The sequence below is a fragment of the Bactrocera tryoni genome, chromosome 1, assembly GCF_016617805.1.
Source record: "Bactrocera tryoni isolate S06 chromosome 1, CSIRO_BtryS06_freeze2, whole genome shotgun sequence".
In the NCBI taxonomy this organism is placed as follows: domain Eukaryota; kingdom Metazoa; phylum Arthropoda; class Insecta; order Diptera; family Tephritidae; genus Bactrocera; species Bactrocera tryoni.
In genome coordinates this window covers 59,444,489-59,470,305 of record NC_052499.1, presented here as the reverse complement: position 1 = coordinate 59,470,305, position 25,817 = coordinate 59,444,489, and the positions used below count along the sequence as shown (strand labels likewise).

Sequence of the window (25,817 nt, the reverse complement as noted above, 5' to 3'; positions counted from 1 at the left end):
TTGGTTAGATAAAAATCCGGGTCCGTTCCGTTCATGACCTTCATTTTCAAGCATCAAATAGTCGGTTATCATGGGGCGATAACTGTCGCCATTGACGGTTACGTTTTCACTGGCATCATTTTTGAAGAAATATCGATCGATGATTCCACTGTCCTGCAGACCACATTGGATCTTCTTGGAACTTTTCAAGAGCCTATAAAGCGAAGCAATGTAGCTTGGGAAGGTCGGGCGCTTTCAGTTCTTGCGCAAGCTGTATTTTGTACGCTTTCAATCAAGGATCTCGACGTAATGTGCGCCAAGTCGTTCCATATGTCAGTCCGAGTTGCTGCGAACGGTGCCGACTCAGCTACGGCTGCTATATTTTCTTTACTGCCTGCTGGGCGTGGTCTATTCGGTCTAATATTATCCAATAATGATGTGTTGAACAAAAATGAAAAAATTAATGGAGTCTACTTTTTTCATCTTACAACAATGATATGTTACGTTTTTCTGTCAAAACTTGGTTTGGTCCAATACCCAGCCGTTTGCGATCTCCAAATTCATTGTTCTTTAAAACGTATTTTTTTAAATAATACTTTCAGTATTTTTTTTTTTTGTGACATACTTTACGGCTTGACCTCATAAAGATAAGTAATATGTTTACTATCCGAAACCATCAGCTTTTACTATTTCTCCAACTAGTTGGAGGGTTAAGAAAATCACCAAATTGCGGGAAGTAAAAGACAATATTATTTTTGGTTTGTACAAAATATTTGCAACTTTAGTTTTATTTGTTTTTTATACTAAATGTTTTATGCTTAACAAAACATTACATGCAAATTACATTGTAAAGTGAACAACAGCAAAATTAATTATTGTTCTGAAAACATTACAGTTGGGCGAAACGTCGATCAACTACACACCATTTGATTTCGACATTTTCCACGTAGCTGGTCATTAGAGGCCACCATTTTGTATGGCATTATCTTCGTACGCCTCGTGCTCGGCCTGTTCGTCGTCGAATTCAACATCATCCTCGACACTGGCCTCCTATGGAGTGAAATGAAATGGAAAGAAAAACAAAAAATGAATAACGATTCGACAACATTCCAAAATGATCCAATCTACCTCAAACTGCTATAACTATCAAAACATTACTAACAACAACTCAAGCAAGCATTGGTAGCAGGAATCAGTAACGGTTTTTAATTAAAAGCAATCGATTCCCGTTGCCGCTTATGCCACGTTGTTCATACAACACATACATACAAACAAATGAGCGCTTTTACAAACATAAACAAGATGCAGGAGTAGCCAACATGCCTATCCATTTCCATTTCCACCAACCATAATCAACATCATGCATTCAGCAACACACATAATCAACAACGAATACTTGAACGGTCGGTCGGTCGCTGGCAAATGCACAAATTTCTTACCTGATACTGTTGATATTCGGAAATCAAATCGTTCATATTCGATTCGGCTTCGGTGAATTCCATTTCGTCCATGCCCTCGCCGGTGTACCAATGCAGGAACGCCTTACGCCGGAACATGGCCGTAAATTGCTCGGATATACGCTTGAAGATCTCCTGTATGGCTGTGGTGTTGCCAATGAATGTGGCGGACATTTTGAGGCCACGCGGTGGTATATCGCAAACAGCTACCTTAACATTATTTGGTATCCATTCGACGAAGTAGCTGCTGTTCTTGCTTTGTACGTTGTACATTTGCATGTCGACCTCCTTCATCGACATTGGGCCTGCGAAATGAAATGAAATGAACGCAATTCGAAGAGTTAGTAGTGGTAAGTGACTAAGAATTTCGTAAATTTTCTATTCAAACAGAAATGCTTTAGGGGTACTTATAATTGCTCCGAAAATTGAAAACCGAGTTTAGAAACCGTTGATTAAACTTCATAGTGGAGTTTAAATGAAAGATTTACATATATCTTCTAGGTCATGGCAAGGAAATATATGCTTCGGGTTTGCATTGAAGAAGGTCTGTCAAATGTTTACTTAAGCGTAAGGCATCAGGTTTGCAGAGTAATATTTTGGGTTTTACTAGGTCGAGTTCTAAAAAAAATAATGTGGACCTATTTAGTGAATCTCATGAGTTTGTGCATTGTTGTAGTACTAAGTATATGTAGGTCAAAATGGCTGTCACATATCGGCAATGCGCCTTGTTGAGGCGGCAAAATCCATTCCACCCAATACGTCTGGTCCGTTGAAGGTATGACTAACGAAAGTTTGACAGTGGAGAAGAAAAATGTTAGCGATAGATGTTTCCAGCTCATATTCCTTCATGCGGCTTTGACCTCAAAACCTTTAACATGAGTACCAATAGGACATTGTTCAGATATAACTTTCACCATTGTGGCGAGATGAACCTTACTTGCTCTTAGTAATACTTTAAACCTCTTAAGTTCTTCTACGGACCAAAAGGATCTCGCTTTGGCGAAAATGTTGCGTATCAACGCTTATTGAACTCATACGAGGTCTACAGATTTAATAATAGAATACAAGAGTCCGGTGCAGCATAGACTCGATCTCAGTTTGATGATTGAGGTAAGGGTGCAATTTCTTGTAAGCAGAATAGATAGGCGACTCCCCTTCAATTTGCTGCTGGAGAAAATAATTAGAGCTGCAGAACTTATTCGAACAAGTACAATCTCTAATAAGACTGTACAGCTGCTGGCGTATGCCGCTGATATTGATATCATCTATTGATATCGTCTATTTAGGAACCAGTATAAACACTACCTACTTTGTCAATCTGGAAATCCTACGCAGAATAACTCTTGCCAACAGGTGCTACTTCGGACTGAGTAGGCAATTGAGAAGTAAATTCCTATCTCGACGAACAAAGACCAAACTCTATAAGTCACTCATTATTTCCGTCCTGCTATATGGTGCAGAGACTTGGACGACGACAACAACTGATGATTCGACGTTGCAAGTTTTCGAAAGAAAGGTTCTGCGCAAGATGTATGGTCCTTTGCGCATTGGCCACGGCAAATATCGCATTAGATGAAACGATGAGCTGTATGAGATATACGACGACATTGACATAGTTCAGCGAATTAAAAGATAGCGGCTACGCTGGCTAGGTCATGTTGTCCGGATGGATGAAATCACTCCAGCTCTAAAAGTATTCGACGCAGTACCCGCCGGGGGAAGCAGAAGAAGAGGAAGGCCTCCACTCCGTTGGAAGGACTAGGTGGAGAAAGACCTGGCTTGGCTTGGAATATCCAATTGGCGCCACGTAGCGAAAAAAGAAACGACTTGTTGTTAACGCGGCTATAATCACGTAAGCGGTGTCTATGCCAGTAAAGAAGAAGAGGAGAATAGTTCTAGATTTATTTCCAACCACAGATTTTTAACCCAAAAACTTTTAAAAGCTATTTGGAAAGTGTTTTATGCGATCATAACAACAACATTTTCAGTCACATTTTTACACTTGAAAAGGTCATTAGGTAGCAAACCTTTCGTAGTATGCTGACATAAAAATTGCTAAACAACTTAATGTATTGCAAAAATATTTAGCCTCTACAAGTCTGTACCTAATGTACGTATATGTCTTAAGGATTTAAGTGAACTGTGGTGAAAATGAAGACTTTATCTTTGCTAAACAGCAAAAATACAAAGATGATGGAGAAAAGCCTTTAATAAAGTTCTGCTAGTCTAAAGCCATAGTACTCGATCGAGAAGGACTTTGGTAAAGTGTATGCTTATAAGACTTAGAAGAGAGTTCAAACTCGGTACGAAAGTATGTCATATAATGGGTTGTCAAAAAAGTCTTGCGGTATTTTTTTTTAATATTTTTTTTTTATTGAAATTGAAATGAATTTCTGATGACTCATGCTCAGATCTTGACCGATGCTACGGTACTGCTACTGCTACTATGCCGGTCTCTTTCGACCAATTCAGCGATTTTATCGCAATTTTCGACGACATGCCTTCCGGAGCGTGGCACATCTTCGACCACCTCTACACCAGAACGAAAACGTTGAAACCATCGTTGTGCGGAGGAAATGGAAACTGTATCAGGTCCATAAACTGCACAAATTTTATTGGCGGCTTGAGATGCATTTTTGCCTTTATCGTAGTAGTAGTGCAAAATATGCCGTATTTTCTCTTTATTTTGCTCCATGTTTGCGACGCTATAACTCACGAACGACTTAACACGTGTTAGCGCGTGAAATGAGCTTTCCAAAAAGGTATAGCATGACCCGATGCGACGAATAAAACTAGAACTACGCGCTTTCAGCGCCAACTAGCGAAATACAAGACTTTTTTGACAACCTAATATTTACTTAGTCCGGTAATCATCTTGTTTTTCTTTTCCGCTAACCTACTTCTTTTAGAACTTTATCAATCTAAATTAATTAGTTGGCTCTGTTTGGCTCCCTAAAACATCACAGCATGTTTTATGGACAATACGCAAAATGGTCACATCAAACAAATCGCCTTGCTCTAGCGTCGTTGGGTTCGTGGTGGCTCACTTTCTCGAAACTACCGGGATAATCGTCATTCATGCACTGCTAGTTGACATTGGCTCGCATTTGCTTATCTGTTGCACTTGCTTTGTTGTGGGAAATATAGTTTTCGTCCCGAGAACTTTGTGGTTATAATTTTTATACTCTTGCAACATGTTGCCATATAGTATAAAACTGTTTTCATCTAATGGTTGTACGTATCACCTAAAACTAAGCGAGATAGATATGAAATCCGGGTGACTGTCTGTCTGTCCGTGCGTGCAAGCTGTAACTTGAGGAAAATTAAGATATCTTAATGAAACATACACTTGTTCTTTGGCAAAAAAAATACGAGTTCGTAGATGGGCCTAACCATTGTCACGCCCACAAAATGGCGTTAAAAGAAAACCTATAATATAGAACTGTAATTTGGTACAGAGGATTGCAGTAGCAAGGGGCACCTGTGGTTTTTTTTTTAAAGGGGCGTGGCGCATTCTAATTTATTGTAGATATCTCTCTAAGGTAAAATCAGATATGTCGGGATCCGCCCAATTGATTTTAACCAAATTCAATTCGTGATATTCTTATGTTACAGTGCGAAAATGGGCAAAATCGGACTCAAACCACGCCCACTTCCCATATAACTATTAGGTCTAAAACTTTGCTTCCGCCGTTTTTTTTTTTTGTAAATTCAAGGCTTTATTGTATAGAAACGGTCCAAAAGTGTTTTCACTTATTCCCTCAAAAAGCAGTGCTTAATTAACATTTTTTTGTAAACTAACACAAGTTGCTTTACAAAAATTCTATATTTTTTTAATACCTAATAGAAATCATATAGATGGTAGTAGTAGATTAATAGTATTATCTATGTATGCGTCAGCCTCAGTAAAGCGTGTACGAGTCCTCAGCCGCACTTTTCTTGGAATTAAAAAAGAAAAGCAAAATTTCCCGCAAATATCGAGAATTAGGCTCAAAAAGTGACAATTCAGTTGAGAATAAGTTTGCGATGCAAACAGATCTCTACAAATATTTTGTGGGGTTAATGTTGACACAAATGTCCAAGATCGATATAAAACGATTTAATCGACCAGTGCTTGACCCTAGAGACATAACTTCATAATAACTTTTAAATCTCATAAATAAAAGAAGTAATTGATATAACGGGATGAAACTTTATGCTAATAATTCCTTTAAAGTAAAAATCTTCATATCCACCGGAAATGTGGATTCCAGTAACTAAAGATTTTCGAAATTCCGGGTGCCTTTATACCGCATATACATTTATCGGCCAATTATTAGATATCTCAATGAAAATTAAATACCGTGCTTTACTTAAAATAGTGTGTCGTTGTGGCTGAAATGAACGGAACTACGGGAGGCAGTGCAAACCTCACCTCTTCTTAAGGATTTTGAGTAGTATATACAAGTATTTATACCTAAATTTGTTGAAGCAGAAGTTAAGAGCTGTGAACAGTTTTATCTGTTCCGTTCTTTTTTAAACACTGCTTACATACTTTCCGAACCAGTTTTATGTATGTGGCTCCTAATGACAGATTCTAATATACATACATACTATGTAAGTATGTACATGTGCGAGAAATGAATAAGACTAAAACTTGGGACCTAAAAACCAAGCAAATGTCAAAGCAAAGGCAGCGGAGAAAATCTACAAATAATAAAAAGTAATATATTATATAACACAACGGTATCCCTAATTCCCCAAATATGAAATGTTAAACTGTTGCTAATGTCAGCTTTTACGCTGCCATTTCCGTAGCGCCGAAAAAGCAAAACAAAAAAGAAATAAGAAAACCCACAACCAACAATCTGCCGCTTCATTGCATTTTATTTGTGTACTTTCTACGCCGGCTTCTGCGTAATTCCTCCGGGATCGCGTTTAATGGCTTGCCAGCGTGCGATTTGTCTACGCTTAGCCTCACTGACTCGGCAACTTGCTCACCTTTGGAAACCTAATGCCACCTCTTCGCTCCCTTCTCTTTTTGAGAGTTTGGCTGCCAACATCCTTACCTGGGCTCATCTAGGCTAAGCTCTAGTCAGTTGGTCTTAACGTTTGTAAAATTTTCCTAGCGCGTGGAAAAAGAAACTGTCGCTTTGCGTGGCGCAAATCTCCGAAGCCAACTGAAATGCTTGTTTGTTGCTATTTCATTTTTATTTTCCACACATATTTTGATTAATTATTTTGCTGCGTCTTAACCAGATCTGCTGCAACTTTACAGTCGTGTTGTTTTTATGGTCACATACATACTAAATACAGGTGCTGTAGCTTACGAATCGTAGCAAATGAATTCCCTATGAGTTTTTGAATAATACAAATTCCATTTATAGTCTGTTTGCATACTTCTCCTTTGATTATTCTCTCTGCTGTGTGTTTTGACAATAATTTACTTCGGCGAAGTTTGCTTTAGTTACTCTCAAAGGAATAGCTCAATGCAGGTTTGCTTTTTTAACGGTTGACTGTTTGAATATTTCACAACGTTCGTAAACATTTAAATATTTCTTTATACAAATCGGAAATTTGTGTGATTTTTCATGGGCTCAAATGCAGTGCTAAACTTCTTCCGAAGATAATTCTTGGGAGCTATATGGTTTGTTATGATAAAAGTGTTTAATCTTTGTACATTTGTTTACTCGCGTTTATGTAGGTAAAAAAAATCTTTAGCAAGGTACTGTTATTCAAAATAATACAACAGTGTAGGCATCGGTCTTCTTCTTCTTAGCTCGCGTAGAGATCGTCGGTTATAGCCGAGTTAACAGTCGTCAGTTGTTTCTTCTTTTCCCTATTTAGCCTCAATTCGGGATACCAAATGCAGCTAGGTTCTTTTCCACCTGCTCTCTCCAACGGAGTGGAGATCTTGCTCTTCCTTAGGTTCCACTGGTGGGTACTGAATCGAAAACGTTTAAAGCTGGAGTGTTTTTTTCCATCCGGAGAACATGATCTAGCCAGCGCAGCCGCTGTCTCTTAATTCGCTGAACTATGTCGGTGCCGCCGTATATATCCTACAGCTCATCGTTCCAACGACTGCGGTTCTCGACGTTGACAATACACAAAGCACCATACATCTTTCGCAGAACTTTTCTCTCGAACACTCCTAAGGTCGATTCATCAGATGATGTCATTGCCCATGCGCCTGCACCATAAAGCAGAACGGAAATGTTGAGGGACATTGTGGAGTTTGGTCTTTGTTCGTTGAGAGAGGACTTTACTCTTCAATGGTCTACTCAGTCCAAAATGGACACCTGTTGATAAGAGTGCTCGGTTTATTAGGGGAAAAAGTCGCCTCTGTGAAGATATCGTAGAGGAATCAGGATTTTGGTTGTGGTTACCTTTCTACATAAATTTTAGGTTTCAACGATCTCGGTGGCATTTAAATGTTATTGTAGCTGTCATTTCAGTTTCTTTTCAGCAGACTTTATTTCGTATATTTTACAGTATTTTGTATTTATATCACTGCCAATATAACTGTAAAGTCAAAAGCGACTGAGAATTGTCATATCAGCTTTCTGCCGGAGACTGTATTGAATAAGACTTATCAGACCACGTTTCTCTGCCATATGCACTACTTCGGTCCTACATTTAAATCCAGTTAGCGATTGTTTACACTGGAGCTTTCTTAAAAAAATAATTTTGAGGTATCATTGGATCACGGATATTATTGTTTAAAATGTATTAAATATCTGTCTAAAGATCAGCGCGCCTTATTTGTTATATATATGTATGTCCGAATATCGACTATTATTGCAGTTTCAAAGTCAACTGAAGTCGTGTAGTTACCAATCACTTTACTCTGCTTGCTCATCGAAGTGCTGAAGGCAAAAGCGTGACATAGCAGATAGTAAAGAGTTGGGCTTCATCTCCCGCTGCGTCAAATTTTCGGTCAGCTTAATGGCCCAACAGAGTCGGTACATGCCGCTGCGGCTACTTGTCCGAAATCAATTGAAACTGAACATTGGAATGACGAACAGAAAACACTTTTTATCGCAGGTTTGGAAATTGTGGCTTCTTACCTATTCTATTTTATATCACTAATTAATTGCCATATACTTTATTTTCATTTAATCCTTTTCACTCTAAGGTCGGATCCTTTCAAAACAGGCTCATTCCCGAACCTTCCGCTCGAAAATTTTGATCAAAACCCTAACCCTTTATAAACTCGTCTGCTTTGGAAACGATCAACGCAAAATATGCACCTTGATCCGCAACATTAACTTCTCGCCTAAATCCCACGCGGTTGCTTGTTAATTAATTTGGTCAATTCGTTTACTTGTTTTCCCCTGAAATACACAATTTTGCCACATTAATCCGCCGCTCCGCTTAATTCGGCGGAGGATTACAAAACGCCAGTACACGCACGTGCGACACCTTTTTAACGGCACATTATTAATTATTTCATTTCCACTTTTACTTAATTTTTTATTTTCGGAATTAGTCTTTCGACCCGTTGGAATGAGAGGCATATGCTTGTTAGCACGGTAGTTCGGCGCAAGTCGCACTCTTTAACACCGAAATTTCATTGAAAAAAAAAAAGAATAAAACACAAAAAACGTGCGTGGCGTGGCGTGGTGGGTAGCCGGGGAGCCGTAAGTTTGCTAAAAATTTTCAAATTCATTAATCATTTTTAGTGCGGCCCAAAAGTAGGCTTTGCCTTTTTGGCTGCTTTGTTGGGCTGTCAACGGCGAAACGTGACTGTGGGAACAAACGCAGAAAGCGACTATTATTTATACTTTCCTTAAATATATATGCCTTAGTATGAGGTATGTGTGTTGTTGTACACTCAAAGAAGACTAAGTGCTAAATGGAATGACAAAGTGGCGAAGTTTCCGTTTGCCTTATTATTATTATATTGCCTATTTTTCGGCTGCCAGACGAGGTGGCTTTGAAAAAACAGAAAAAATAACAAAAAACACCAAATAAATAAACGAGGTGTTAATGTGTTGTTGTTAAAAAACTATTTTTCTCTTTTTTTACGTCAACGGCGAGTTTTTGTATTTGAAATGCCTTTATTGTTTTCAAGTTTGTATTATCTATTGTGGCAAACCGCATTCTGTTGCGCATGGAAATGGCACATGTTGACAACCACAACAAAGTGTGGCGTGGCGTCGAGTTGAAAAGTCATAGGCCCGAGAGCAAAAAGGGTAAGTAATCGGGAGACAAAAAACAAAATGAAAAGACGAGTGTTTTTTTACTTATCTTTTGTTTACTTGAGTGTTTGAAAGGACAACCAAGACTAACCGCACTACAGACGCCAATTTTTTGCACTAACCAATGGTCAATCGAAGGGCGAAGAGTATATTGGGGCTAGGAAGCAAACACACGCCACAAATCAGCCATGTAAAAAGAGCGAAAGTTGAAATAAAATGAAAATGGTTTACGGACCCTTGACAAATGGCCAGCTAAACACGCTAATCAGCTGCTGGCGGTGCAGGCATGAACAACAAGTTTGGCGCAACAGGCGTTTGGCAGATAGTGGAAAGCATTTTTCATCCTATACAAAAGCAATATGCTCCAAGAAAGTGTGCTGACGAATTAGTAGGAATACTAGCAGCAGATTTTAATCAGCAAAAGCGCGCAGCGACCCGCAGCTAGTAGACGTAAGCTGAGTGCTAAGCTATCTACGCGTCAAGGGAGTATTATACAAATATTGGGTGTCATGGCGCTCGCATTTGCCAGACGCATACCGTTAATTAATCATTCGCAATGAATTGCATAAATACGCGTGGCATTAAGGCATCGCTTTAGCGACTGACACGAGGATAAGCCAATGTCAGTGTAAAGGACTTGCACAACTCATCAAGCAATGGCAAGCGAAGGTATTAAATAAATGTTGAAGAAAATGCATATATATATTATTTACCTATAGATTGTGACAAAAAAGTAACCGGAAATTGTAAATAAAACTCAAAATATTTATTTTGTCGCACTCAAAGTAATCCACACCAGTTGTAATACACTTATGCCAACGATTTTTTCAGTAATGTAAACGATTTTCATAAGCACTTTTTGGGTTGGTCTTCAGTTCCGTCAGCGAATTTTGTCTTATCTCTTCGATCGAGCGAAAGCATGTTTCTCGGAAAACAAAAAAAAACAGACGGAGCCAAATTTGGTGGAGACTGTGGTTGATCGATGGTATTCATTGCGTTCTTGGCTTTAAATTCGGTCAGAATCGTGGCTCGATGCGAGAAAAATTCAGCTTTATCGGTACAAGTAGAGTATGAACGGGTTTCATATCCAAAATATCCAACAAATTTGTTTGCCCGGACTCCCGAGAGATATCGAGTTCTCTTGCCATCCCTCTAACACCAGTATGATGATTTTCAAGCACCATAGCCTGCAATTTTTTAATGTTTTCACCTGCTGAAATGGTCGAAGGTTTTCCAGAACGAGATATATCTTCTCGAGCATCTTTGTATGCTTTGTACCACTCGTTGACTTGTGATTTTGGTAAAACTGTATCACCGTAAGCCTTTTTCGACATTTACAACGATTCCACATACGACATTTGGTTAGAAATACAAAATTTCAGTCAAATTCTTTGTTTGATATTTTTATGCATTTTAAAAATCGCAAGGCACTACTGAGGTGTATCGACTTAAGCAGCTGCTGTAAACAAACTGGTTGACAGATCGCGATTTTTGAAATATCATTTGTCCGGAGAATTTAATTACAATTTCCCGGTACTTTTTTTTCACAATATACATATATGTATGAGTTTCTTTGCCTTCTAAATAAATGGATCGTGGTGTAACCTGTGCAGTTGAATTAAACACGAATTTTGTTTACGCTTCAATTCTCGCGAGGCTGAGTAAAATAAAATTTGTATAAAAGTGTATAAGTCGGGCACACAAGAGAGAGAGAGAGAGAGAGAGAGAGAGAGAGAAAGAAAGGGAAGGAAGGCAAGACAGAGTTATGACGACAAAAGTTGTAAGTTTTACCTAGAAACAAACAATTAAACCTCACGGTTGGAATTTAATTATTTTCGAGCTGGCAGTTGAAACACAGGGCCAAGGGATAGATCACGTTGGCTCAGATAAGATCTCTCTGGTTATCTTGCCAAATGAAAAATTAAAATTGAAAGGGGGAAAGGTGGGATGAGGATTCTTCTAACGGGATCGGGTCTTCTGTTATCTCTCCATCAACTCTATCGTCAGACTATCAGACCACTGAAGCACAGGTGTCTGCTGCGAAGAGCAGTTTGCTTTAAAGTCTACTCAATCTAATAGTAGAGCTCGCTGACAGTGCAATCAAGATTTGCCGTGATTTGTGAAGGACCTGACCTCTTTACTAATAGCATCAAGCTACTTTGTTATGCGACTTGTTTGGTTGTCAGGCAAAGTGAATTTTCTAGAAACTGCAAGTCTGATGAGCTTGCTAAAGAGAGCACTTTACTGTTATTTCATCAGATTTGCAATGAGTCAGTATTCCGCCGTAAAGTAAAACATAAGAGTTCCTGTAAACTACTTGCTCTTAGCATCGCCGCTCTTTTAGGAATTTGACTGGACAAAGTCCAATATGCTCGCATGCGGCGAAGTTGCATGTCTCGTAAGAAACATATCGCCAAAGTTGTAAGAAAACATGTTAACTTCGGTTGCACTAAAGCTATAACACCCTTCATAAATATATAAGAGGCTTTTCAGGAACTTGATTCCGATCGCTTAGTTTGTCTTGCAGCTATTTGCTATATTGATCCGATCTGTACAATTTCAGGAAACCACCCACACCAAATTTCGATAGGATATCTCGTACAGTAGTCCGATATCGGCGGTTCCTACATATAAGCTGCTTCTTGGGGAGAAAATAACGGTTGAATACCTTTAGATCGATATCTCAAATACTGAAGGACTAGTTCACATATATACAAACAGATGGATAGACGGAATGGCTAAATCGGTTCAGGTCGTCACGCTGACCATTAAATTATATATGTTATAGTGCCTCAGACGTTCTTTTCTAAATGTTACAAACATCGTGGCAAACTTAATATGCCTTGTTCAGGGTATAAACGGAAGTGGTCTTACTTAGACACTTTCTTTTCAACTATCCAATTTTTGGTAGAGTGAGGTTGAAACATCTCGGTAGACATACTTTCGGCGATCCAGCAGAAGTTTTTGGGTTTGATATTAGCCGCCATAACTGATTTATGGTATACCTAAAAGCGCTTCGTCGATTTAGTATATGAGTATGACCATTCATGTTTAGGAGTATTGGAAATCATAAAGGACATACATCTATATAAAATATACATTATATATTTACTGAAGTTTTCCTTTTGACCAACTGTGTTATCCTTTGCCAAACATAGAGCTTGGCTAAAAAAGCTTTATTATCTACATAAATACTTAAAAAGTAAGCAAAGAAATATCTCTTTTCCACATCACTTACCTCTGAAGATGCATGCCACTGTTAGATAGCGTCCGTGACGGGGATCGCACGCTGTCATCATATTCCTGGCGTCGAACATTTGCTGAGTCAGTTCGGAGACAGTCAAAGCACGATACTGTTGCGAACCCTTGGCGGTGAGTGGCGCAAAGCCCGGCATGAAGAAGTGCAAACGCGGGAACGGCACCATATTCACGGCCAATTTGCGCAGATCAGCATTCAGTTGGCCGGGGAAACGCAGGCAGGTTGTCACGCCGGACATTGTGACCTATTTGTTGCGATGTAATTTTTACGAGGAAGGCGAAAAGAAATAACGGTGATTTTAATTAATTAAATAGTTGAGTTAGATGGTGACTAGCACGTATCATTAGGCAGGTGTTAAGTACAACAAGGCGGCGCACAAATGGTTTGTTAGGTGAATAAAGTGGAGATATTTAGTGATTGTTATTTTGAAAGAACTGAGTATATATTTGAAGCATAATATAGAAGCTTTCAAAGGGAATTTTCAGTGTTTTTTATATCTTTAACTAAAATGGTGCTATTTTTATTTTATCAGTCTGAACGAGAACACCAAAACAAATAAGTTTTGATACTTTTTTGAGGTTAACAGAAAATTTTTGAGGCATTAGTATCCTGAACAAATATAAATATTTTCTATTTAACTGATTAAAGAACTTCAAGGAAACATGGAGTGCTCACGAACGAGTAGGCAAGTCGCCGAGTTTCACATAAATATCTTATTAGGTATATTCTAAGTGGTATATACTTCACTTTTTGAAATCATGTATGTGGTGAAACAATGGTTTGACTATTTTTGGGGTTAAGAGGTTAGACCTATCAAGGATTTTCAAAATTTTAATTTTTGAATTTTTGGTTTTACTATACTTTAGATTTCTAAAAATATTAAAAAATGGGTACAAAAGTAAAAAATATTTTCCCTATCCATGCGGTGTAGTGTGGAAGTGTTCGGGCCACTACGCTTCAGCACTAAAATTTTTGAACACGTTTTTCTCGAAATCTTATATTTTAAATCGAGAGCTCTTGAAGACCATCATATGATAAATGTAGCTTCAATGTCAGCGATCTAAGGTAGATAATTTAGTAGATATACTGTTTTCGTTAAAACATGTGTTTGAATAAGTTACCGTCGTCCGTTCAGCCCGAAGATTAGCCCATTAGGCGGAATCGAATTGTCAATATATATATGTATTTTATTTACTCTCAAATACATGTTTAATAAGACCCATCCCTTCCTTCCGGAACAAATTTTCCAAGTTAGGGATTTTTGAAGTCTCAAGAATGGCCTAACTCCTTAAGGTGTTCAATGTTTATTCATGAAGCTGTAAGAAGAGTGGGTATATATATTTTCTCTTCTGCATTTGATGAGTAGTATATAAAATACCCTAGAGACTATTCCAAAAAAAAGTTTAGCTTCATAATAAATCATTCATAAATGTCTTTATTTGGCCAATAAGCTTCGAAATTCATAAGCTTGAGTGCTTAAAATGTGCTTCAAATGCATGCTAAGCAAGAGTTAATAAAAATTAATACCATTGGGGAATCGCAAGCACGCGCTTTGCAAATCCCTTCTAATATAAGCAAATTGAAAAGTACTTATGTTACGTATACGCCACGGCAGTGCACAAAGCACAAATGTAATATTTTGCAATTTCCAAAAAACTGTCAACAAATGTCAAAAAATGACAGCCTTTGGCACCAAAAGCCAATTAGAAATTCGTGCAAAAAAAAAGGTTGACATAAAAACGTGCGCGAATGCAAATAAATTAATTGTACACACATATTTACATGAGTGTGTGCATGTGTGCATGAAGTATTGACTAAAGGGCACTCAAAATTTGAATAAATTTTCAGAAAAAAATGCTTTTTGCATGCATTATTAAAATGCAGAACTTGGCTCGCAAATTTTAATTGCTACAATTTTAGTGTTGCCACTTAGGGGCACACAGAAAAAAGAAATAAATTAGAATTATAGTGACACAAGGCTGTTGAGGAAATTAACGGTTACCTTCGAAAATGTTGTGCAACACTGAAATTGTATGTGTGCATAGTAAAAATATTAAAACAAAAATTGTTTTCCAGAAAAATAAATTTTTGAATTTTTTTATGTCAAAAAAAAAAGATAATATTCAATGTACATATGTATGTACATACATTTATGCATATGTTAAAAAAGGAAAGATTTTGAAAAAAAAAATACTAAACGTACTAAATATCAAGTCTAAAAAAACAGTATATTGAGAAAAAAATAATAAAACTAAAATATTTGAAAAAAGTTTAGAAAAATAATTTAGAAAATAATTGAAAAAAAACTTGAAATAATTTCGAAAAATTATTTGAAAAATATTAAAAAAAAATATTTTTTTTAGAAAAAAGTTTGAAAAAATGTTCCAAAATAATTTGAAAAATATAAAAAAACATTTTTTTTTTTCAGAAAAAATAATTATTAGAAAAAAAATATTTTGAAAAACAATATTTAATAAATATTGTGAAAAAAGTATAAAAAAATTTGAAAAAATTAAAAAAACAGTATTTTGAAAATAAAAAAATATAAAAACTGTAATATTTGAAAAAAGCTTTGAAAAGAAAATTAGGAAAAAAATTGAAAAAAACTTGAAGATTAATTTGAATAATATTAAAAAAAACCTTTTTTGAGAACAAAGGTTTGAAAATATTTTCGAAAATAATTTGAAAAATATAAAACAAATGTTTTGAAAAAAAAAAATAATAATTAGAAAGAAAATATGTATTTCAAAAAAAAAATTTCAAAAATTTTGAAAAGTATTTAGAAAAAACTTTTTTTTGAGAAAATATAATTATTAGAAAGGAAATATTTAAAAAAACAACTTTAATAGATATTTAAAAAAAAAATTTTTGAAAAAGATTTGAAATTGAAATGAAGCCCAACGTCATTTAAAATGCACAAGCCTTTAGTCACCGCTGCTTATCCATATGCATCTATGTAAATATACTCTTTGCGGCAGCAGTTGTTGCAATTAATTTTGCGCTTTACAAGCGTTTTCTTGTTTCGCTTTGCTTTGGCAGGCATTTACACGACCACAAACAATTCTCAATTCTACTTACGGACACCAGATGATTCAAGTCCTCATAGGTGGGGCATAGCATACGCAACTTGTGATAACAAATGTCATACAATGCCTCATTATCGATGCAAAATGTTTCATCGGTGTTCTCGCAGAGATGATGTGCCGACAGTGTGGCATTGTAGGGCTCAACAATTACCTCGGATACCTGTGCCACACCGTAGCGGGGCGAAGAGGAAGGGGTGTGGCCACAAGCAAACGCAGGCGAAAATACACAATACATGTATATACAAATAAAAGCAAACACACACACACACATACATATGTACATATGTAAATGTGTAGGTGTAATGGACGGCAAACGCAAACGTATTGCGGTGTGCATTGGTAAATGCCACGCAATCGGCATTACCGTTCAGCCATGCAACCGGGTCATCAATTGTGAACGTTGTTATTGTTGTTGATGGTTGTTGGTGCGTTGGTTGGTTGGTCGGTTGGTCGGTTGGTTTCGACGTGTGCACATGAAATGTATATGTGACGTGACGGGATGCGGGGACCAGTGTTAAGGTGAGACAGATAGAGAGAGAGCGAGAAAGGGCGAAAGGAAAGAAGAGAAAACCCATTAGTATTGCTTGGTATATTGGTCAACTTACGGATACAAGATGATTCAAATCGCCATAGGTGGGCGATGTCAGCTTCAGTGTGCGGAAGCAGATGTCGTATAAAGCCTCGTTGTCGATGCAGAATGTCTCATCGGTATTCTCGACAAGTTGATGTATGGACAATGTGGCATTGTACGGCTCCACGACGGTATCGGAAACCTGAAAAGCGCCAATGAATCAGCGCAATGTTGCAAGCACACAAAAACGAACGGCCAGTGAGGCATACAAGTAGTAGGCAAGCGAATATACGTTGGCAGTCAGTCGGTCAGATTAGCGAGTAGTATTCCCGATTTGGTTGGAAGTGCCACAGATGGTCGGGCAATGAATGGCGACGCATTGTTGGAGTTTGTTGATTTGTTGTCGTACATGCATATATATTGCGCAATATTTTTGTGTTGTTATGTGCGGTTAGCGGTGTTAGCAACAGAGGCACAAATGTGGCAGCAGCAGTTGTTTAGTATGTTGCACAGTCGTCCAGTCAACAGGCGTTGAAGCATTATGTGGTGCAGCAGGCCACAGGCGTAAACGAGCGTTGAAATTAAGCGTGCGTCAGCATACAGTGCCGTTGTGGCGCAGCATTGTGGCATAGAAGAAAATGAAAAATAAATGCGAAAAAAAACGATATTTAGTTAGATATAAATAGGAAGAATATAATATAAATAGTCGTACTCAATATTTTTAAATGCCTTAGTTTAAATATTATAACTATGTATTTTAAGTATACTTTAATAAAGATATATTTTTTGAAGTTTCATGAAAGCTTATGAAAGCTCATATGAACTACAAAAACCTTTCATTTCGGGTACACTAGAGCTATAATATTCTTCACAGGTACCTTTCTTACGGCAATAAAAAAGTTGGAATATGCTTAACCAAAACTACGGTATGGTGGATAAGTGTAGAAAGTACACCTCCCGGAAGCCAATAGAAAGTGTTAAAGGCTTGCTGCGCTGTGTACAACGAGAGCTTCGAGAAAAACTACAACGGCGGCTCTTGAATTGATACTAAGCCTGCCACCTATAGACCTTCTACATTTAGAACCTTCGTTCATAGCTCTATGGGTAATGGCGGTTTGGTAAATACCGAATGAAGCAAGCAACTTCACTTCTACTAGGTGCCTGGTCAGATTGCTAAGAATGATGTATCTGAAAACGTGATCAACATTGGAAAATCCATGCATTGTCTATACGACGGTCTCGGCTGAAGCATGGTAAAGAAACTCAAAACACGATGAAATGAGCTATCTGGATGCAAGACTGCAAAAGTCATGTGCAAAACGGTAGATCGGAAGTACACAAAATCCCAATTGGCACTCGATAGATGAGTCTGTAGGAACATGATAGGAATACTAGCTGGTCACTGTCTGGTGGTGGCACACCCCCGCAGAATCCCTATTGAGACAGATCGAGAAGATTGTAGGAAATGTCTAGAGCAAGCCACCAGTGAAAAAATTAACCATCTCTTGTGTACTTGTGCCGCATTGGCAAGACTACGTTGTAAGCATCTGTTGCCCTCACTATGCGAGGTACTGATAGTGAGGTCAAAGAATCTGCTAAAATTCGTGTCAAGCGCAAGCATCTTAAAGGATGACTACGCCATATGAAACTAGTAACTGAACTACATTTGGTATCGCAAAGGACCAAAACTGGTCTATGCGTTGCTCATTTGGCTACCAGATAGCTTCAACTAACTAAAACTGAAAGCGTAATCGGCTAACCGTTTGCGTACTAAGAAAACGTTTTGCTAGTTCTTTGATATAAGAAAGCACTCAAATCGAATCGGTTTTAATAAGAAAACAGATCTTTTATGAAAAGCATTACTTTGCTTTTGTTCGGTCAGTTTGCAATAATCTCTGCTAAAATTTGGTGAAGATATCTTGCCAAATTAAAAGTTGTTCAATATAATAATTTGATTTCGATTTCTCAGTTTGAATGGCAGCTTTATAATATAGTGGTCCCATATCGGCAGTTCCAAAGAAATTAGCAGCTTCTTAGGAAACAAAGGATGAGCGCAAATTTTCAGATCGATAACAGATTGACGCACAGACATGCGAAAATGGCTAAATCTATAAATATATGCGTAAATAATAATATACTCTTCTGACTTTTTAAATTTAAACTAATTCGATTTTATATATTATATATTTAGAACTTATAAACTAACTGAAGTGTTTAGACCGTCTTCATCTTATGGATTGCTATTAGAACTCTGACAAATAAAAGCCCAAAGCAATGAAAGCAGGAAGAAGAAGCCGGATTTAGTGTTAGATTTGTAAGACATTTAATCGCCAATTTTCCCCAAGATAAGTGCACTACAATTAGGATAAAGACGGGATTTGTTAACTATGCCCATGCCAGCGAATGGCTAAAGTGGAAGTATTTTAGCCGTCAGGTGGTTCAAGTGAGCTATTGAGAACGTTATCGGCGGGTAGATATGTTAAAAGAAGTGATATAGAAAGAGACAGAAATCGGAATGGGCCTAAAGTTTGATATGCTTATAGGCAAGGACAATTTCCGAAACTAATAAAGAAGATCTGCTGACCAATGTTTTGAGCATATTTATGTTACATAACGAATACGCAATCTGAACATGAAACATACAGCATGGACTTAACTGAAATTCATCAAACCAAATGAATACAACAAACAGCCTAGAGTAAATAGAATAGCCTACAGTTTGATACGAAGTTTTGCAAACTGTTGCATAGACGTCGTATCAATTGGAGCGTGCTTGTCACCTTTTGCCATTTATACTTTACGAATCCTTATGAAGACTTTGAGGTGTCCACAACTTGAGTTGCATTGTCCGTACAATGTTTTGAATACCACGTTACTTATGTCACAATGGTGTTACTTTAAAAATTAATTTTTTTCCAGAAATATAATAATTTTTCATGTTTGTTTTTTAAGCCTAAAAAGCTTTCTCTTTATTTTGCACAAAACAATATTATTTTCTTCTAAAATTCACTTCTAACTGAAGCCCTTATTCAAGCACCCATTTGTTAAATTAATAATTATTAATTATGTTGTATCATCGGGATATGTATTTGCCTCAATTTACACATTCAAACAAAAAAATTATAGTTTTCAACTACAAGTACAAATTTGTGTTGTTCATAATATGTATGTTGAACTTCAAATACTTGAGCGCAGCAGACAACTGACATGACAAGTATTTGATTTCATTGAGGCAGAACAATGCCTACAACATTGTTGTTGTGTCTTTTAACTACTAATACAATTACTACAATGACAGAAACAAAGCAAGTACACCATTGTTCATACACAGACACACGCATATCCATTTGTTAGCACACAAAAACGAAAACACACAATAAATTTCCAAGCATTTAGTTTCTGCTAATGAATGCCTTTCATCAAATTGGCCAATGGATATTTGGTTAGTAATGGGAAAACATTAGTAATTTGTTTGTTATAGATCTAACTAAATTTCGTATGAATATTATTACACACGCAGTATACCTATTCATATTTATGTAGGTTAAGCAAGGCAAAACCCTGTAGGAAATTGGGTGTAGAAAGCATAGATTGTGTCTATATACGATAATATATATAAACTCTAGTAATAATAAATCTTTTTAAATATAGAGAATTAGTAATCTATATCTCGCGTTGTATAAGTGCGATCGGATATTGTAAATCTCGTTTCTAAGCACGAGGCAGAGAAAAGAAAATACTACACTAATGGCGAAATCGCAAGTCAAACCATCACATAAATACTGTCTCGATTTCCGAGGAGCTAAGCATGAATAGAAGTGTGTGGACTTAGCGCCAAGTACCTGTTTCTGCTTATAGCGAATGATTTTGCTGGTGAAAATTTTACGTTAAGGGGAGCTTTTGAAAATCTGCCATCTAGGTTTTTGCTAATAGAGACCAGCACTGTATTGATATGGTGTCAATACTTTAACCAACCTACCACTGTGCTTACAACTTTTTAAATTGTGGTATAAAATCGGAGAGTACAGTTCTTAGAAAATTCTAGACCAAATGGAACAATTAATTCAATTTTTATTTACCAGCAGTTTATGTAGAAATTGGGTTAACGCACAATACTTGTATTAGTGGTCTCAAAAGAAATAGAACCAAAGCAATGCCCAACAATCAACAAGCTTTGTTAATTCGAGTCATACAACTCTGTTAATGGCGTTAGTCACCTTAGAGAGATATCGGAGTACCTCAATATTTCTTTCGAACCGGCTCAACAAACTTTTTGAGGTTGATACCGTACGTCTACACTAAACTCACTTAAAGAAACAATATTATAAAAATATATACAAGATGAACAAAGTAAACAAGACTAAAAAAAACCAGAACAAATGGTTTTTCCGCCAAAATTAATTTATTTTATTTAAGATAGTCTCCTGCTTCAACACAGCTTTTTGCACGGTCCAAAAGCAAGTCGAACAAGTGTTTTAGCTCTTTGGCCGGTATGCCGGTGCAAGCCTTTTGAAGGGCCTCTACGCCTGCATAACGCTTTCCTTTCATGAGCAAATGCATTTTTCCGAAAAAGAAGAAGTCTCACGGTGCCATACCAGATGAATACGGGGAGATGTTAATGGTTAAAATATGATTTTTGGTGAAATAATCGTCCTTCGAATGTGGGATTCTGAGCAATTTCTGGTTGTCAGTCAATTTGTGCTGCATACACCTTTCGTACGCCCAAATGTTGGGTCAAAATGCAATAAATCGATGTTTTGGAGATGTTCAATTCCATTTCCATGAATTTCAATGATGATTTCGGCTGAGTTTTGTTGAATTCACGCACAGTTTCGATGGAACTTCCGGTGATCACGGACTTTGATTGGGCCACATGTTGATCGCCATTTATGTCTTTACGACCACTTTGAAAACGTCGAAACCACTCGTACGCTCTGCCACGGGATAGGCAATCATCGCCATAAACTTGTTTCATCTATTGAAACTTTTCGGTAAAAGTTTTACCAATTTCAAAACAAAATTTAATGTTGGCACTTTGTTCGAAGCTCATTTTCTCGTCGATAACATAAACACAGTGGACATATAGATGGCGCCATCAGGGGGCGCTAGGTTCAAAAATTGTTTACTTTGGAACCCACCTTGTATTTATATTTTCTATACCTTGAATAGAGTATTAAGTAAAGTGTATTACGCCCTAAAATAAACTTCGGAGATTCCATAAAGTATATATGAACATATACCATAAATGACGAGCAGAGTCGACATAGACTTGTACATTTGTAAAAATACATGTTCTTTTCTTCCCAAGAAGTTACTCAGTTGTCTAATCCGCCGATATCAGACAACTATTGGGATATAACTCTCATACAAACTGACCTATAAAATTCAATTCCTTATACTGAAAACTTTCTAGATACGATATCCTCACGAAATCGGACAGAGATTATTGCCCAAAACAATATTCCAACCACTTGTTAGGATTGAATTAATATAGTACATATCTGCCGTGTAAATTGACCGATCCAAATAACTATAAAGATCTTTTTATGTATCGACTGATGCTTTCTATATTTGTTTTTGTGCAAGATGTGGATTTTATAGACTTTTACAGTTCCTGAAACTCAAATAGCTTCCATCAAATAAATGTATCTTTGTAAGATCTGATGAGGTAATTGAGGAGGTAATTAGAAACGCGCTGAAGCAACTTTGTTAAGTTTCACAGGAAATACATAAGTAGGATTCTAACCTAAGTCTAACTTCATTTTGTTATCATTTTATTCCAAAAGGGCACATACCATCATTCATTAACGCCTGAAATTACAACTAAATATTACAAAAATATATGCAGCTCTGCAGCTACACCACAAAACTCCGGATAGTGCACAACCGGCGAGTTTATATTTAGGTTTGCTGCAAAACGCACAGCAGTTGCAAGTTGATGGCGTGATTGGATAGCTCAGCGGCAGCAATAAATGTACTATTTGCTAGCAGCTGCAAATATATTCAATTGCACGTATCGCACCGCTCGCCTTGGCTTAGTGGAAAGTACAAATTAGCAGTACACGTCCACCAGGACGTATGAGCAACATTTATTGCACTCGTATGCAAATGACCTAAAGGCTACCGAATATGAGCGCAAACGCTTGCATATGCTACATTAATATTTATATAAGTGCTAGTTAGTGTACACATATATGAGCGCTTATTTCTGTATATATGTGTGTGTGTGTGTTTGCAACAACCTCGTGTATGCATATGCTCTTTGATTTATTGCTAATACTTTCCGTACCTGGACTCGCCTTGTTATGGCTCTTGTTTGGTGTCCATTTCCATTTCCATTTCCAATTCCATTTTCACTTACACCGTTATCTATTAAATGTTGTGCACTAGCCAGCGTACACACAACGGTTCGGGCACACACAAATCTATCATAATTTGTAAACGCTACGACACGCACGTAATTAGAAATGAATTTCATATACAATAATACTCGGTACACAATTTGGCCTCCGGCGATACTAGCTGCATAAGCAAATAAACAAATATACATAGCTATGTGTGTGTGTGAATTCTCGCATACATATCTATGTTTGTTGTTTGTCTGCTTACCATTAAATATAAATTTGGGCTTGCACTTTGCTCGGCCTGTACCCAAAACTTCCACCTCTCCATTTAGCTTTCGAACTCAAACTTTGGAAAATATCTTTCGTAAGCACTCAAAGCTGCAAACACTTATGCACACACAAACAGGCATTTGTTAAGCGTTTGCTGGCATTATTGTACACTTATTAGGCTAGCGGCAGTGCAAATTGTATTTACAGCGCGTCCGTGCCCAAATGGTCTCTATAAATTTAATTATTATATTTGTGCATAACTAATTGTGCTGATGCTTGTGTCTATTCCTTTTGACCGCCAGAATGAAGACAACAGTCTTATTGTTTTCAATTATCAACTATATTATAATTTATTATAATAATTATGTTGCTACCTAAGAGCAACTCCATTTTGAAATAGACAGCCTGTTGATGGGCTTAGTTATCATTAATTCCAAAATATTACTATTTAGGCGATTATTATTTAATTTTTATTTATTTTCTCTGTAGAAATGGCAAAATATTAAAAAAAAACTGCAATGAAATTATAATAACCTTCATAGATACATTTTCTACAGCATAGGCGATGCCTTGGATTGCAACCTCTGCCAAATTTCTTGAAAATATCTCGTCAATTTAAAAAGTTTCCCATACAAGCACTTGCTCACGATCGTTCAGTTTGTATGACAGCTATATGCTATTGTTGTCCAATATTGGTTCTTACAAATGAGCAGCTTCTTGGTGAAAAAGACGAACAGACAGACGGATATGGCTTAATAAACTCAGCTCGTCACGTTGATCTTTTATATATTTACTTCATAGGGTCTTTGACGTTTCGTGCCAAACTTCATATACCCTGTTGCGGGTACAAAAAGGATATAAAAATATCTTCCTCTGCGTTTCATCGGTCGGTTTAAATGACAGCTTATTAGATAACTAGCTTTTTTTCAAAATTTTTAACGATATCTTGCCAAATAAAACAATTCTCAGTTTATAATGATTTGAGTTTGATCGTTCAGTTTATATGACTGCTATACATAAGCTATAATTGTTCGATATTGCCAGTTCCGACAGATGAGTAGCTCCTTAGTGAGGAAAGAACATCTGCAAAATTTCAGACCAATATCTCACAAACTGAGAAGGTAGTTCGCTTATAAACAGACGACAGAGGGACACCCAGACGGACATTTCTAAATTATCCATTTCTTAGAGTCCAAGGAACAGTAGGCAAACGCCTCTTTATGGCCGGAAAAGTGATGGCAGCAATTCGCAAAGAACTACCTGGAGAAGGGGAAAACTTCGAGACACTTTCCACACTCCTTCTTGTACTTCTGAAGTGTGAAGTGTGAATAATAGCTAGCTGACGGCTTTTACATGCTGAAAATTAATTTCTGAATTTACTTTAGTACAAAATAGAGTATTCGAACTGTCATTACCTTCCCAAACGACATCGCTTCGCTCTATGGGCTCTAGAAAAGTTCCAAGAAGATCCGACGTTTTCGAGCCAATGGGTATGTAAACAAGTAAAGTTGGCATACATATTTGGGGCAAAGAGAAATCTGAAAAGATTTAAGAGCTGCTCTTTCAAAACAGAAGAAACAACATTTTGGTGTGGTTTGTGGGTCGGTGGAATCATATCTTAAAAAATGATGCCGCTGAGAATGTAACCGTCAATGGCCATGATTATTTGATGCCTGCAATTGGAGATCGTGGTCTCAGCGACGTTGAGTTTCAACAAGATGTCGCCATTTTCCACACATCGCATCAATGAATATATTTATTGAGAGAACACTTTGGGGAGCAGATGATTTCACTAGCCACCAAGATCGTGAGATACCACACCAATAGACTTTTCCCTGTGGAGATATATAAAGTCAAAAGGCAATCTCCTTCATTTCAGGCCGTAGAGCAAAACATCAGGCATGTCATTCGCCAGTTACCAATCGAAATGTTCGAAAAGTCATCGAAATTTGATCTCAACGGATGGTCCATCTGAGACGTAGACGCGGCCAACATTTGAAAGATATAATCTTCAAAAAATAAATGTCAAAAAATTTTCTTTCGAATAATAATAAGCAATCACACTAAATTTGAAGTTTCTGTGTGTTCTGTTTTCTTTAAAAAATTAGGTAACCTCGAAATGGATCACCGTTTATATGTACAGGTTATTATGAGATTCTCATCCAAGCAGACTAAACTTTAAGTAGCTTTGTTTTCTTTTAATTAAAAATTTTGCTAAAGTGGGGCGAGCAATGGAAGTTGGTCAAATGTTAAATAATTAACTTTGCTTTGCGAATTGAAACAAACGACAACTACTTCCAATAATTTCGTTAGTTCATTGTAAATTAGACACAAGATGCTAAAATCATTCAAGGAAATCTAATTATGTGCCGACTTCTTATACACTGAATAAAATAACACGCAAATAACTGCTTTATTATACAAATATATTTGCTTGGGTGCTTTGTTTTTAATTTCGCTGCAACATTAGCAAATGCAATTAACGAGCAAGATGCTGGAAGTTGCCTGTTAACGGCAAATTTGTTTATAAACGCTCAAGCGCTAACATAAACTAACTGCTGATATTTGCATTTATTTGCAATTAGCTCAAAGCAATGGTCACTTTATGAGCTCCATTAAAGCATCAAAGCAACTCACTCAATGATCATTAGTATGTACTTTTCGTTGCAAA

General features: G+C 37.0%; 1 protein-coding gene across 1 annotated transcript in view; it reads right to left on the bottom strand.

Moving 5' to 3' along the window:
* Positions 1–728: 728 nt before the first annotated feature.
* Positions 729–25,817, bottom strand: part of LOC120767550 (tubulin beta chain) — a 112,602-nt gene continuing 87,513 nt past the window's right edge. Inside the window, exons 4-7 of the mRNA XM_040093714.1 lie at positions 16,567–16,734; positions 12,855–13,119; positions 1,419–1,741; positions 729–1,029 (exon numbers count right to left, since the gene is read on the bottom strand). Of these exons, the coding sequence (XP_039949648.1) occupies positions 937–1,029; positions 1,419–1,741; positions 12,855–13,119; positions 16,567–16,734 (849 nt within the window). The 3' untranslated portion in view covers positions 729–936. The remainder of the gene's footprint in view (positions 1,030–1,418; positions 1,742–12,854; positions 13,120–16,566; positions 16,735–25,817) is intronic.